Source organism: Enhydra lutris, unplaced genomic scaffold, assembly GCF_002288905.1.
Source record: "Enhydra lutris kenyoni isolate GAN:26980312 unplaced genomic scaffold, ASM228890v2 scaffoldscaffold21, whole genome shotgun sequence".
NCBI lineage: Eukaryota > Metazoa > Chordata > Mammalia > Carnivora > Mustelidae > Enhydra > Enhydra lutris.
Window position 1 is genome coordinate 35,868,029 of NW_019154105.1, and position 16,673 is coordinate 35,884,701.

General features: G+C 34.8%; 1 protein-coding gene across 1 annotated transcript in view; it reads right to left on the reverse strand.

The window, feature by feature from the left end:
• Nucleotides 1-16,673, reverse strand: part of LOC111149276 (ubiquitin conjugating enzyme E2 K) — a 74,268-nt gene that overhangs the window by 21,766 nt on the left and 35,829 nt on the right. Inside the window, 2 exon segments of the mRNA XM_022506252.1 lie at nt 5,157-5,215; nt 10,564-10,657. Coding sequence (XP_022361960.1) covers nt 5,157-5,215; nt 10,564-10,657 — 153 coding nt within the window.

Genomic DNA, 16,673 nt, shown 5'->3' on the forward strand with positions numbered 1-16,673 from the left:
ATGAGTCTATTTTTCCCACTATGCTAGAAAACAAGGGTGAGAGAGGGACTAATAAAACACTGATTTCAATGATTAAATAAAATAATGTGTCAAGTGCCTGAAACAGAGCCAGGGCTATGCAATCACTGTGGAGCTATATAAAAGACTATAGAGGGAAATAATAAAACACTTTCACTGAGATTGTAATTTACCCATTTAAAGTGTGTAACTCCATGAGTTTTCAGTATATACACAGAGCAACCATGTAACCATCAGCAGTCACTCCCCATTCCTTCACATACCCTCAGTCTTAAACAACCACTGGCCTATTTTTTGTCTCTATGGATTTGTTTCTTCCGATGTTTCATATAAATGAAATCATACAATGAGTGGCCTTTTGTGTGTAGCTTCTTTCATGTAGCATGATGTTCTCAAAATTCCTCTATATTATATGTTATCAGTACTTCATTTGTTTTTATAACCAAAAAAATGTCCCATGGTATAAATATGCCACATTTTATTTATCCATTCAGTTAATGGACATTTATTTATGTCATTTCCACTTTTTGGCCATTATGAATAGTGCTGGTATGAACATTTGTGTACAAGTTGTTGTGTGGACATGTTTTCATTTCTACTGGGTAGGTACACCTGGGTAGAACTGATATAGGTCATAAGGCAACTCTGTGTACCATTTGACCAAACTATGTATCAAAGCAGTTCTAACATTTTACTTTTTTTTTTTTTTAATATTTTGTTTATTTGTCAGAGAGAGAGAGCACAAGCAGGCAGAGTGGCAGGCAGAGGCAGAGAGAGAAGCAGGCTCCCCGCCAAGCAAGGAACCCAATGTGGGACTGGAACCCAGGACCCTGGGATCATGACCTGAGCCAAAGGCAGTTGCTTAACCAACTGAGCCATCCAGGTCAGCAATGAATGAGAATTTCAACTTATACTGGAAATGTAAGTGCCAATGTTATACTTTCAAACGATGTCACAGAAGGAAGACAATGGCTACTTCAAGAAGGGCCTTTTATTTTATTTTAAAGATTTTATTTATTTGACAGAGAGAGAGAGAAACAGCAAGAGAGGGAACACAAGCAGGAGGAGTCGGAGGGAGAAGCAGGCTCCCTGCTGAGCAGGGAGCCCAATGTGGGGGCTTGATCCCAGAACGCTGGGATCATTACCTGAGCCAAAGGCAGATGCTTAACAACTGAGCCACCCAAGCACCCCAAGAAGGGCCTTTTAGAGTGGGAGTCACTGGTTAATGCTAATATTTACACAGTGCTTACTCTGTGTAGCAAGTTTTAAGTATTACTATTTCATTAAATCTCAGGTACCATGAATTATATAACACACCATTACTTTATGTACCCTGAGAAAGAAAAATTCTACCAATTACATTATGACATGTCATCCATCGAAAGGTGTATCTTGATTTCAGAGACATTAAAACATGTGAAAAAGGGGTGCCTAGGATGGCTCAGTTGGTTAGGCATCTGCCTTCAGCTCGGGTCTGGGATAGAGCACTGATTTGGGCTCCCTGCTCCTTGGGGAGTATATGTCTCCCTCTGGCCCTCCCCCTACTCGTGCTCCCTCCCTCTCACTCTGTCACTCTCACTCTCAAATAAATAAAATTTTTTAAAAAATGTGAAAAATGTTTCACAGAATTATTACAATAATGTATACATGGATTAATTCATTTAATCTTTATAAGCAATCCTAAGTGAGGATTTTATAGATGAGGCAACTAGGGCACACAGCTTGCCTACAACTGTAAGGCCAGGGGTGCCGCGCTGGCTCAGCTGGAGCATGCAGCGATTGATCTTGCGATAGTGAGTGCGAGTCCCACAGTGGGCAGAGATTAGTGAGGAAAAAAAAAATTATTAAAGCCAGTTAAATGGCCAAAGTAGATTTGAACTTTGGTGGACTGCTCTTGTTCTTGGGGGAGTCATAGTCACTGTTTTAGAGATTATGCCCTCACTCCTTCCTCTTCAGGATCAAAAAAGTAGAGCACACTGGGCCTTACGGGATTTGGGTTCTACTTAACCTCTAAGCCTCAGGTCCCTCATTTATTAGAACTGTTAAGACTGGGGCGCTGTCCTGCATAGGGCTCCCTGCTCAGTGGGAAGCCTGCTTCTCCCTCTCCCACTCTCCCGGCTGTGTTCCCTCTCTCACTGTCTCTCTCTCTCTCTATCAAAAGAACTGTTAAGACTGTTTCACAAGTGACAGCAGCTACTGCCATTCTCTAATAGTAAAAAATGTGGTGGCTGAAAGTAGTCTCTATTGAGGGCTTTTCTTTTTTCTTCCTCCTTATTTCCATTAAAAAAGTTTTTTTAGGCTAAGAGGGCATCCTTATCTTTAAACATTTAAAATCTTCTTTTGTTAAATTTGTGGTATTCAACAATTAAAGTAGCCTCAATTATGTATGCATTCCAACGATAACATTAAAACCTAGACTGAATCCAGTGGAGGGTAACCAGGATGAGTATGAAAACTAAGTCACAGATATAAGATGATAGTTTAATAATAGTGTTATCACTAAATGGTCATTTTGAAAAATGCTTTCTTTTTTAATAATTTATTATATATAACTTTCTCAAATTTCTACAAAAAGCACAAACTAATTAAAAAAAATGTTTGTTTATTCTAGAAAGAGAGACAGCAGGAACAGGAAGGGGTGGAGGAAGAGAGAGAATCTGAAGCAGGCTCCACACCCAGCATGAAGCCTGATACAAGGCTTGATCTCACAACCCTGAGATTATGACCTGAGCCAAAATCAAGAGCTGGATGCTTAGTCAACTGAGCCATCCAGGTGCCACCAAACTGCTTTTATAATAGAGAAAAATAAAAATCAAGGAAAAAAAAAATCAACCAGCCTTAAAAGTTAGAAAAACCAGAATGTCCCTTGATGGTTGAATGGATAACGTGGCATATATGAAAAATGGAACACTATTTAACCTTAAAAAGGAATAAAATTCAGATACATGCTGAAATATGGATGAACCTTTAAGACATTATACTAAGTGAAATAAACCAGATACAAAACGACAAATATTGTGATTCCACTTAACTGAGGTACCTAATCAAATTCATACAGAGAAAGTAGAACAATGGTTAGGGAGCTGGGGCCATAGTGTAAGGGGGGGTAGTTATTTAACAGGTAAGATGAAAAAGTTCTAGAGATAGCTAGAGGTGATGATTGCACAACATGACTATATTTAATACCACTGAACTGTACACTTATAAATGGTTAAAATGATAAATTTTATGGTATGTCTACTTTGCAACAATTTAAAAGAATCAGGTGGGCATAGGAGAAAATAGATGTACATAAGATACAGAATAGACACTCCAAACCAGTAGGTGACCCAAGTGCACCCTGGAAGTTCCATTACCATGTCTATTCTTAAATGGGAACCACCAACAGGCTGAATGAATTTTCCAAGTGACTACTATCATATGCTCAAGGACACTCAAGGAGCCACAGAAAATGCAAAGATATATTAAGACATGGTCCTTCACCTGAGGGGCATAAAAGCTAGTAAAAGATACATACCCCAAATAAAACATTAATTGGTACTGTATTTGTGTTGGTACTACAGCTGACCTTTAAATGACAAGGGTTTGAACTGGTCAACTTACATTGGATTTTTTTCTGATAAGTACAGTATAGTACACTTTAAGTATATATTTTTTATGATTTTAATATTTTTTTCTCTAGCTTTCATTATAAGGATACAGTATAAAATCATATATAAAAATAATGTATTAACCGACTTTGTTATTGGTAAGGACTCTGGTTGACAATAGGTTATTAGCAGTTTAAGTTTTTGGGGAGTCAAGAGTTACATAGGGATTTTCGACTACATGGAGAGCTGTTCACAGGATCAGCTGTGTATAAGTAATATAAAATGTTATTAAAAGAGTAGAGGAACGTCACAAAACAAACTGAGGGTGGTCAGGGGAGGGGTGTAGGGAGAGAGTGTTGGGGTTATGGACATTGGGGAGGTTATGTGTTATGGTGAGTGCTATAAGTGTGTAAACCTGGCGATTCACAGACATGTACCTCTGGAGCTAATAATACATTATATGTTTATAAAAAGATAAAAAAATTATGAAAAAAAAAGAGTAGAGGAACAATTTGATGGATACAGTTTAATGTAAAGGGTGATATACTTTACTTAGACCTCAAAAAAACCCCTAAAATTTTAAATGATACAGATAATGATTCAAGTGAAAATGACAGAAAAGTATGAAATAATAAGCACCATCTACAAACAGGAAATAATCTAGGTTGGAAAATGAGACCCATGTTGTGGGTAAAGGTGGTAGAAAATTAGGATTGAAAAGATAATTGGGGTTAGGCTGTAGGAGGTTTCAAATGCCCAGCCAAGGAGTTTAGACTTTATTAACAAAGAAAGAAAAGAAACATCAAAACTTCACTTTAGGAAGATTTACAGAACAGAACCGCAAAGAATGAATACGCGTGGCAAAGACAGATTAAATAACAGGCAAAACAGGAAAGTAATAAAGCTGAAGGCCTAAACTAAAATGATAATAGCAAAAGTAAAAGATAAAGGAAGCTATTCAGTGAAAAATTAAGTTTAGGTTAGTTCCCTTTGTTATACATGACCTAGGGTATTCCATTTCCTCTTTTAATATTCATCAGTTCCAATTATTTGTTCATTAAGATTTTCTTCTGCTAGAATGTGAGCTCCGCGAAAGCAAGGACAGTGAAAGCTCCGTGAAAGCTACAGTACAGTGGCAGACAGTACTCAAATAACTACTGACTAAATTCAGAATATACTCTTTCCTTAAAAAAAAAAAAGAAAGAAAGAAAAAGAAAAAACAAAAACCATACTTCTTTGAGACAAGTATAAATCTGTATAAGGGTTCTCAAAACTTGGGAGCATTGTAAATTTTTTCAGACCTAGAATTTAAGCCACTGGCAGATGAAAATCCTATTCCTGTCTATAGCCTTACTAGCTACCTCTGAGTAAGTTTGCTTTTCATTCTAAAGTCAGCAACAAAGTTTATTTGATATTACCTGAATGCTTGTCCCTACTAAATTTTATATAGACAATAACTCAAAAAGCTGTAATCTTAATAAGCACTAACATATAAATTAAATGGGAAAAAATTTAGAAGTTCATGCACAAAAAACAGGCTTACAATACCTTAGGGGGATTAAATGGATATGTTTCTGGTATTTTTATCTCTAGCTGATATCTTCCTCCTAAAAAATGGGGAAAACAGAAAGTTAAGAATGCTGCTCACCTCAAATATTTGAAACAAAATATAGTGACATGATTTTTCAAAACACGTACTATTTTATATCCAATTTTAACAAATTCATTCTAAAGTTGAAACCCAAAAAGGAAATAATAAAAACACTAGTTAACTGAAAGTTTATTTAAAACATATAAAATAGCCATTACACAACTATATTAGTTTATCAGCAAATAAAAGAGCCTGAGATAGACAAATACATTAAATCCAAAGACAATCCAATGCTCCACTGGGACAGTTAGGTAACATACGTCCCGTCTCCTTTTGTTTCCTCTAGTCCACAGAGAAGAGCTGTTAAATAACAAAAAATACAGAAAAAAAAAAAAAAAAAAGACAAAAAGAAGGTAAGGAGGTGTAAGGGCACAGATGGTACAGAGAAAAAGGACATATGGTTATGTCATAAACTGAAAAAAATCTACCACTAGCTGGTTCTTTCAAATGTAAAAATGCCCCAAACTTTTAACTTGTACCCTCAATGAAAGGCCAACACTTGCTAAAATTTTGAAAATAAAATTCAACAATACCTGGTAGGTATAAAGACAAAAGACTATTCTCTTCTCCTCAATAGGTATACAAAAGAAAACACTTTACAAAGAGATTGTTCTAACCAGTAATATGTAAACAAAACACAACATTCTGTTTTGAAGTCATCTTGAGCAACTAGCAGCCAAATACATATTTAAAAAAACTTTATCTAGCTTCCCATAATGGGATAATTCAAGAAAAGGTAACTGCCGCTCAGGAAACTCTGAAGGGGGGGAAGCCTTCCACTGGATGAGGGGGTGGATTTGAATCCTAACTTCAAGGAACCTTCCAATCCTAACATTTTATGATCTATTAAAATAGAATACACATTATTCCAGAATGTAACAAATAAAACTGTACTACTGAAATACTATGCCTAGCATCTGCTCCAAAATAATAAAGGAATGAATTAGATCAAAGACTGGCCCTAAATTGATAGTTATTAAAGCCAGATGATAAGTAACCAAAGATTCATTATACCATTTGTCTTCTCTAGATACGTAAAACTTTCCATAATAAAAGTAAAATAAAATAAAAATTATGCACTAGCATTATTAACTTCAAAATTTCATTAATTCAGGGGCGCCTGGGTGGCTCAGTAGGTCAAGCCTCTGCCTTCGGCTCAGGTCATGATCTCAGGGTCTTTGGATCGAGCCCCGCATGGGCTCTCTGCCTGCATCTCTGCCTACTTGTGATCCCTGTCCATCAAATAAATAAATAAAAATATTTTTTAAAAATTTCATAATTCAATTTTCAGTATCACCCACATTCTCTCAAATCCATCTCCCTCCATTGTTAGGAATAGATGAATGTGGATCTGGGAGAAAAACAAAGGGGCAATTCATTTGGCAACACTTTCTTCAACCCCTTTCTGGTTCCAATTCTTCTTTTCTTGCTAATTCTTTTTAATGATATCCCATAGTGACTTATGCATGAGTTGAACTAGATGCCTGAATCACAGAGCATATGGCAAGAGTGAAATCAATATAACAGAAAGTAGTCAAAACAAACAAACAAACAAAAAACCAAGTAGGATAAGTAAGAGAAGAGTACCTGAGAAAATTCTGTGTTTATAGATAGAAGTGTTTTTGTTTAGAGTTATAAATGCCAGCTTCAAATATAGGTATAATAAATATGGCCTGAGTAAAATGTAGGTTCTTTTTCCTTCCTAAGAGTATTACTTTTTCTGTTAAATTCTAGATGACTATTTCTATAATCTTTCATATAAAGTTGTTCCTTCTTGAATGTCCAAAACAATTTCTTAGGAGCAGTGAGAGCCCAGAAATACTACATAAATAATGCTGGCCCCTAGAGTCCCCCCCTCAATCCTATTTTTACTCCACATGCTATTAATATGCTCTATTAATATGCTCTGTCTTGCATTTTTATCTGACGACTTTCAATATATAACCACCATAACATTAACCACAGCATTATGTGTTATATATATGGGTGTGTGTATGTGTATATATACACACCTACATCAGAGCAACACAACTAAGCAGGCTTTATAACTACATAATTCATATTTTAAGTTTTCACCATAAATCATTTCTTCTTAAATAGCTTTTATTATAAAAACTTTGTCATTTTTAGACTTAACTTCATTTAAAAAAGAAAATGGGGAAGGGATGAGATTTTTTAAAATACCAACAATTATTTCATAAATTCAAAACAACTCTTAGGAAGAAAGGTTCAAAAACTAAACTGTTCCTTTGCCACTATTACAGCAAAAGAAAAAAACAAGAGTTAAGTAACACGTGCAATATTGCTAATTTTCCCATGGGTATTCTACTTTTTAATCTGATTACTTTTAACACAACATAAAATAGTTTCCTCATTAATCATTATAAACAGTTTAACATTCCACATGGAAACACTTGCCTTAGTTATAGAGATTAAAAAAAACCAAAAACTCTCAAAAACCAAGAGCCCTGCAATAAATATTATCAAAATATATCTTCAAAATCTTCTTCATGTTCATCTTTCCAAAAAAATATCTTAGTTTATGCCCTTGAATAGTGCTCTTCCTAAATAAAATGAACAATTTCTCCTTAATAGTTTTAGGACAAAAAGGACACAATTTATACCCAAAAAGCATATTAAAACTAGTCTTATCGGGGCGCCTGGGTGGCTCAGTGGGTTAAGCCGCTGCCTTCGGCTCAGGTCATGACCTCAGGGTCCTGGGATCGAGTCCTGCATCGGGCTCACTGCTCAGCAGGGAGCCTGCTTCCCTCTCTCTCTCTCTCTCTCTCTCTCTCTCTCTCTCTCTGCCTGCCTCTCTGTCTACTTGTGATCTCTCTCTGTCAAATAAATAAATAAAATCTTTAAAAAAAAAAAAAAAAACTAGTCTTATCAAAACAAAAACTAGTATTATCAAACATTAATATCTCATTTAGTGGCAGCAGCAGAAACACTTAAATATGACCAAACTTGCTTCCAATTAATAAAGAATATGGTATATTTATAACTTAATTATCTACAAATGAGTATTATCCAATTTTTAAAAAATTCATCTACTTTTATTAAGGGTTTCTAAGAATGTAATGAACATTCTGCCTATTAAGTTCAGGAGGTACCTTGTTTATAAATATCCGTTTGCTGGAAGAGTTCTAGAATAATAATGCTATTGCCATACTAGCTTTTAAAAATAAAGGGGCGCCTGGGTGGCTCAGTGGGTTAAGCCGCTGCCTTCGGCTCAGGTCATGATCTCGAGGTCCTGGGATCGAGTCCCGCGTCGGGCTCTCTGCTCGGCAGGGAGCCTGCTTCCCTCTCTCTCTCTCTCTCTCTCTGCCTGCCTCTCCATCTACTTGTGATCTCTCTCTCTGTCAAATAAATAAATAAAATCTTTTAAATAAATAAATAAATAAATAAAAATACATCTAAACAGGGGCGCCTGGGTGGCTCAGTGGGTTGAGCCTCTGCCTTCGGCTCAGGTCATGGTCTCAGGGTTCTGGGATTGAGCCCCGCATTGGGCTCTCTGCTCAGCAGAGAGCCTGCTTCCACCTCTCTCTCTCTGCCTGCTTGTGATCTCTGTCAAATGAATAAATAAAGTCTTTAAAATAAATAAATAAATAAATAAATAAAAATAAAAATACATCTAAACAACCTAAAAAAGATTCAAGAATATTTATAATGCCTACCTTTAAGAAGCAAGTGTATCATTCCATACACTATCTACTATTAAGACAAGAACATGATTTCCATAAGATAACTAATGACCTTTTTTCCATCTAATGATTATCAAAAGGACTAAATGCATGGTATCCATGAAAGCATCCAGATGAGGCCTGGCATATAAGAGGCACTCAGTAAATAATACAAAACTAAATAATGTTAAGAAATGGCTCATATGGGGGCGCCTGGGTGGCTCAGTGGGTTAAAGCCTCTGCCTTCGGCTCAGGTCATGATTCCAGGGTCCTGGGATGGAGCCCCGCATCGGGCTCTCTGTTCAGCAGGGAGCCTGCTTCCCTTCTACTCTCTCTGCCTGCCTCTCCGCCTACTTGTGATCTCTGTCTAATAAATAAAATCTTAAAAACAAACAAACAAACCCTCTTTAAAAAAAAAAAAGAAATGGCTCATATGAACGATAAAACAGGAAATAAAATTTTACCATTTAAGATTTAGTAGGATATGCTAAAGACATTCTAGGGTCTTTAAAAATTTAATGAAAACTAAAATATATTAGAATACTGGGTTTTTCTGATGACTTTGGGTTAACTGTTCATTAAGGAATTATAAGACCTCGCTCAAAGTAGACATAACCACTACTTCCAATATTCAGTCAATCCTCATTTATTCAAAAGCAGAAAGTAATTAGAAACACTGGCTTTGAAGTCAAAGGCTATTAGGACTCAAATCCCAGCTGTGCCACTTAGATGTCTGACCTTAAACAAGGCACTTAATTTCTCTGAGCTTAAGTTTCTTCATTCTATGAACAGTGATAACTACTTACCTCATAAGATTTGTTTTAAGGATTAAATGAGAAAACACATGTAAAGCTCTGAAAATAAGAACTCAGTAAATGCTACTATGACTACAAATTCTGTTATGATTTCTACTAAGCATATATCTGAAGGCAAGAACCTTGGATATGCTACATAATCCAAATGAATAATATTCATTACTGAAGATTTGCCTAATGAGGAAATAAAAGGCTATGAAAAAGCTTCTTTCCTTATATTACCACCCAATTCCATAGTCTAAAGGAGCTACAGACTTAGTTTGTGAACACAAAGTTCAGCAAAGTTGCCTCCTTTCTTTTTTCTGTCTTGAAACGATCATTCAAAGCTTTCCTGAATAAAGAAAATTAAATATTTGGAATACAGCCTGTGTGAAGACATATGAATGAATAAAATACTTAATGACAAACAGGGGAGAGGAGCTTTATAAAAAAAATAAGTATTTTATCAGTCAGAAATTTAAGGCAAGATTTGTTATAGATACCATATGAAGGGTAACTGAGCATCTATAGTCCATATATTAGAGGCTTAATATGCTAGATGTTTTCTACTGTTAAATTCTAACCTATATAAATTGTAACTTGGTTCTACTAAATCTATGTTGGGAAAAGAAAAAAAATTAGCTAAAATTCAGTAAGAAAAAAATCAGTCTACAGCAATATCTAAATTTATTATTTAAATGTTGTAATATCCTAAGCCAAATGAAGTTACCTTCCATGTAATTTATAGATACTTAAGATTATTCTGATTTAATGTTTCAGGTAAGTTCTAATACGCACAATATTTTGATACAGAAAAAAGTACTTGCCTTCATATGGTGTGTCTGGAGGTCCTGCTATTTCTCCTCTTAATTCTGTAAAATTCTCATCTACAAGATCTACTTTAATTTGATTTTTGCTCGTCTTAAAAATAAACAGAAAATAAATGTTAGTTATATCAGCAAGAAAAAAGCCTATTTTAAAGTATTATCTATAAAAAAAATTTGAAACCCCCTCTTTAATAAACTTGATTATCTGCTCTAGTAAAAAATAGTAACCTATGCTTTTCTAGGATTTAATTAGCCAGTTTTAAGAATATTTTAAACCAAAAAACTAACAAATTTTCACTTCATTGTTTTTAATGAAATAACACCACTCTGAACAACAGTACAATGGCTTGTTAACTTTATTGGAATGTTTAGAGAAAAAGAGCAGACACCTATTTTATATTTGCCAACTTCATGTACGTTAGGCCCAACGTGATAAGTCTATTATTCATCTGTAGATGAACGCTGCTATACTGTACACCCCAGGTTACATGGGTTCTATCCATATAAACAGAAAACTCAGGGTCATTAAAAGCCATGTAGGGTATAAACTCTCACTTAAACTAACCACAACAGTTCTAGATGTTTAGGCTAACTAAAATACTATTCCATCCACCCAGCTGGTGAAAACTCGAAGCATCTAACTAATTTAATTTCCCTTTCCATGAAAATTCCTGAAGCCTAAAATGCCTCACTAGAATCATCTAATGCCTTGTATAATTTAAGTTGCTTAGTTTAATTCAGTGTCAACTACCTACTTTTCAAAACAGACTTATTTTAAATTTATCTACATCTATTTATTTTGCCCATTACATTTCTCAAAGTCATTTCATATCTATACTATCATTTCAATTTCTCAATCTGTTAACGGTGACCTTAAATGATGCAGAAAACCCTCCAAGGGGATTCACATTACTGTTCAAAAAGTACCTGTCTGTAAATGAGCTCTCCAACTTATACTTTGTAATCTACACTAATACCTTACTGGTCCTAAGTCTAAATTCCTAATATGGTAAACTTTCTCATTTTTTCAATTGTTAAAAACATACATCCTTAATATACAAATTATGTTTTCATTTTCTTGGTTACGATTTCATATTTTTACCTAAGTAACACAACATATCCACTCTTAAAAAAAAGCCTTGCAGGATTTCAAGAGTAAATTTTTTGCTTTCAACCCTACCTTCTTAAGCTTGTTTACTGGATGAACAATGTAAGAATTACTGTTTTAAGGTCCATGGCTTTCTCCCCCAATCTCCAACAAGTAGATAACAATTTTACTTTTTCTATAGTAAGCAGTTTATATTAATACAGAATGATAAGTACTGAAAAAATATATAACTTAAAACCCAAATTTTAAAGATTTCATATGACTTCTAATTAATCTTATCTTTTAATAATAACAAGATTTAGAAACTTTATACATTTGAAAAACATTCTAATTAGTAGGTTTATTTTTATATAACCTTTTTCTATTTTTACCTTTGTAATTAATATATTTCATTTTTTCCTGAAGTTAATTTTACCCCCAAATTAAAATTAATTACAAATATACACATGAGAAACTTCTTCCTGTGCCCTAAAAAATCATTATCATCCTTGGTATATTTGCGGTGGAGGATGAAATATACAATCTTACCAATGATAAAATACTTTGTCCAGTATGCACAGGAATTAATAATGTTAAAATGAAAATCAGGAAACCATACTTCCACTGACCAATTTAGAAGCTGCAAGTAGAACTTCCAATTCTCCCCTGAGAGTTCTAAGTAAAACAAGAGTAATCCGATCTTGCAAATCATCAACGCTTTCAAAGTTCTTTATAGCTTCCCACAATATTCCCTTTCCAAAAAGAAGTAAATAACCCTAAAATGTCGGGATACTAAAGGACATGATTAAAGTTTTGGGGAGGAAAAGAAGAGGTAAGAGAAATCAGAGAGGCTGCCTTCCAGATTGCCCCAAAATCTCAAGTTAGTAAAATGCTAAATAAACAATTACTAATTGTATTAGTATTCCTCTGTCCTCGTTTCTGTCCTCATTATCCCCAAATTATAATTAGAAGAAAACAGACTTTTTTCTCTACAGAAAGCACACTATTAATGTATGAAAAACGTACTAAATTAGCTTAAAAAAATACAATCACCATGATGAATCCATTATAAAGAAGCATGCTACATGGTCTAGACAGAGTAGGATCTTTATCTCCAGATAAGCAAAGATAAAAACAGAAAATGGATAGTTAAAGACAGATTTTTCAAAGCTTAATTTTTCCATCATGCAATAATTATCCTTTATTATCTCCACAGTTTAACGTCCAGTTACTCCACAATCCAGATTTTTGATCCCAGTGCCCCCAACAAACTAACTTAAAATCAAAGAACTGTAAGGAAGATACAGAAAATGGCAAAAGATGACAGTATTTTAAAAAGTATGCCCTTTGAAGTCTGACAGATATGAGTTGAATCCAAGTTCCGCCACTCAACTGGCATTAATTTAGGCAAGTCACTTAACATCTCTCAATTTTATTACTCTAAAATGAGAACAAAGATCTCAAATTTAATGAGAATCTTCAAGAAAGAAGCATAGCTACCCTTCCCCAATAATATTAATTTTAAAAACCTTTGATTTCAAAGCCCTACTTTATAAAATTTACTTCACAGCTCTGTTTCCAGTCTAAGAATGGAAATGTTATTTCTAAAAGTAACAAAACAATATGTTTGTTATTCATTTTAATGACCAGGAAGACTAAGGCTTTTGGATGAAGCCCTGAAGAACTGTGTTACCACTGTACTACATTTTTTGTGGCAACATCTGCAAAACTGATTTTATTTTCTTCTCCCAACTCAACTAAACACACAGTTGGACCTTTGGTAGTTCTGGTTTTTTTAATATTCCTTTGTGGCTCCAATGGGATTCTAACACATAAAAGGAAAAGACATGAATAGAAGCTACAGTTTCTAGCAAACATTTCCAAAATCAACTATTAAAACATAAAGTATGCATAACAGCACATAATGTTAAATCTTATCTAAATTGACATTACTGCCAATAAAGCAACAGTGCAGAATTTAAAGCAATTCTATTGGCTTTCCAAGGCCAAGTCTCTAGGTGAATTGATATCACAAAATTTGTCTAAATAATTCCTGGAGTCTATTATATGCCAGAAAGAAATCTCAAGTGTTAGTGAACAAAACTAAGTCCCTGCCCACTTGGAGCTTACATTCTAGTGAGAAAAACTAAAAACTGAAAGATTTTATAAGAAAAGCTCTAAGTACATTGCTATTTAACCTGTTTAAACTTACATGTGACCTCAAGCAAGTTAATTAAACACTCAACCAAAGTTTCAACCTCTGTCAACTGGGAATTATAAGAGTACTTACTATGTACAGTTCTTGGGGGAATTTAATTAATACAATATATAAAACAATGTCTGCCAAAAAGTAAATGCTAAATGTACAGTAGTCACTTAACACTGTAATATGTTGACTTTTTTTTTTTTTTTAAATATGGAACACTTCACGAATTTGCGTGTCATCCTTGCGCAGGGGCCATGCTAATCTTCTCTGTATCGTTCCAATTTTTAGTATATGTGCTGCCGAAGTGAGCACATATGTTGACTTTTGACAATGATGTAGAAGCAGAAAATTTCCACCTAAAGCAAATACTATATATATTTTTTTTAAGGACCACTTGTCGCATTACTCTCACTTATATTGATTTGGGAAGATTTATTCTAAAACAAAATTTCAATCTAAATTTCAAATTTTAAATCTAAATTACCCCTGAAAAAAAAAATAAATAAAATAAAATAAATTACCCCTGAAGTTATAGATCATTCTTATATGCTATAAAGAAACTATCATTTTGTTTCCTAGTCAAATCACAACTACCAAAATTTAGGAGCACTATCAGTATCATACAAATAAATGTGAATTTCATTCTTCCTAATTTGTTGGAAATGAGGCTTAAAAGGTTTAGGAGTTGTCATTATTTTCCCCTAAGTTAGTATGAATGACTTATTTTCCCCTACTATTCTAAGACCCCCCCAAATAAGAAAGATTTCCACTTTCCAAGCAGTTAATAAGTAAAAACTATTCTGAAGCTTGAGGCATGTCACATACCCAAAGCAGGTTGACATGGAAACTTAGAGACCAGAAGGGAACTGAAGCCATGGGAACATTTATGACCCTTACTAATAAATACAAGTTTTAGATCAGTGCTGTCCAACAGATATATAATAATATAAGCCACAGGGCACCTAGGTGGCTCAGTCAGTTAAGCATCTACCTTCGCTGGGGTCGTGATCCCAGGATATGGGGATCAAGTCCCGCATCAGGCTCTCTGCTCAGCAAGTCTGCTTCTTCCTCTGCCTCTCCCCCTACCCCCGCTCATGTTCTCCTTTTCTCTCTGTCTCACAAAAATAAACAATAAAATCTTAAAAAAGAAAAAAAAAAAAAAAGTAAGCCACAAATGTTCTTCAAAATTTTCTAGGGGCACCTTGGGTGGCTCAGATGGCTGGGCGTCTGCCTTTGGCTCGGGTTGTGATCCCAGGGTTCTGGGATCTAGCCCCACAGCAAGCCCCACATCAGGCCCCCCGCTTGACAGGGGGCCTGCTTCTCCCTCTCCCACTCCCCCTGCTTGTGTTCCCTCTCTCGCTACATGTGTCTCTGTCAAATAAATAAAATCTTTAAAAATAAATAAATAAAATTTTCTAGTAATCACACCAGAAAGAGTGAAGGAAGTACAGAAATTAACTTTAATAATATTTTATCTCCTATATATAAAATTATCATTTTAACATGTAATCAAAATAAAAAATTCTGAGATTTTTTTTTTTTTTAAACCAGTGTCTTTGGAACCCAGTGTTTAATTTACAAATCACATGCACATTTCAATTTGGACTGCCCACACTTCAAGTGTTCAAAATCCAAATGTGATAGTCAAATCTACAGATATAGAAAGTAAATTATTGGTTGTGAAGAGAGGAGAGGGAAGAAAGAGATGGGAAGGATCTGCTAATGGGTGCAAGGATTATTTTTAAGGATATGAAACATTTTAGAATTAGTGGTAACAGCTGCACAACTTTGTGAATATACTAATAACCTCTGATTTGTACATTTTAAAAAGTCTAAAAACAGTTTTTAAAACTTGAAAAAAAGTCACATGTGGCTAGTGGCTACAATATTGGACAAGTGCACCTATAATACAGAACCAGGAAATAACAGTCTCTCCAATTACAGCAACAGTCTGTCATTAAAATTTTACTTTCTGGATTTCTGTCACCATACTTCACACAATATGTAATGCAGAATAATTAAAGTTCTGAACATATTAATCCCATAATATTTACTGAGTACTCAATATTCACAAGGCAAATAGGTACTGAGTGGTAAAATCATCAACCAGAAATGTTCTCTAACCCACCCTATCCACATCTACAGAGGTTTCATTCTAAGGTATTAAACAATAAATTATACAATTTTTAAATGAAGTACAGAATATCATGAGAGTAATATTTAACAAAGAGAATCTGGAGGATAAGAATAAGCTTCTCTGAGGAAACTACTTTTAAAAGATTTATGAATGATGCCAGTGATGGCATTTCAGGCAGAAAGTCCGCCCTGTGCAAAACCGAAGCAATAATGGACGTGGCATGTTTAAGAACTGAAAAGCCACCAATATGCCTGGAATACACACAAAATAAAGGAGCAGAAATGAATTGGGGAAAGTAGGCAGGAGCCAGATTATAGGGTCAGGAAGAACAATGAGAAACATTTAAAGCTGTGATTTAACAACCAGATTTGAGTCTTTTCAAGAACAAACCACTGTAGTGAGGAAAAAATGCCTGGAGGTAGATTAAAGCAGATACAGAGAGAAAGGTTAGGAACCAGTGAAAGTAATCAGAAAGTCCATTTTGGAAAAAAAGGAAGGAAGGAAGCAAGCAAGGAAGGAGGGAGGGAGAGGAGAAGGGAGGAGGACAGGAAGGAAGGAAGTTCACTTTGATGAAAAGAAGTAAATCAATCAAGAGAGATAAGAGATCGGGGTTGCTCAGTCAGTTGAGCATCCCACTCCTGATTTCGGCTCAGGTCATGATCTCAGGGTCATGAGATCAA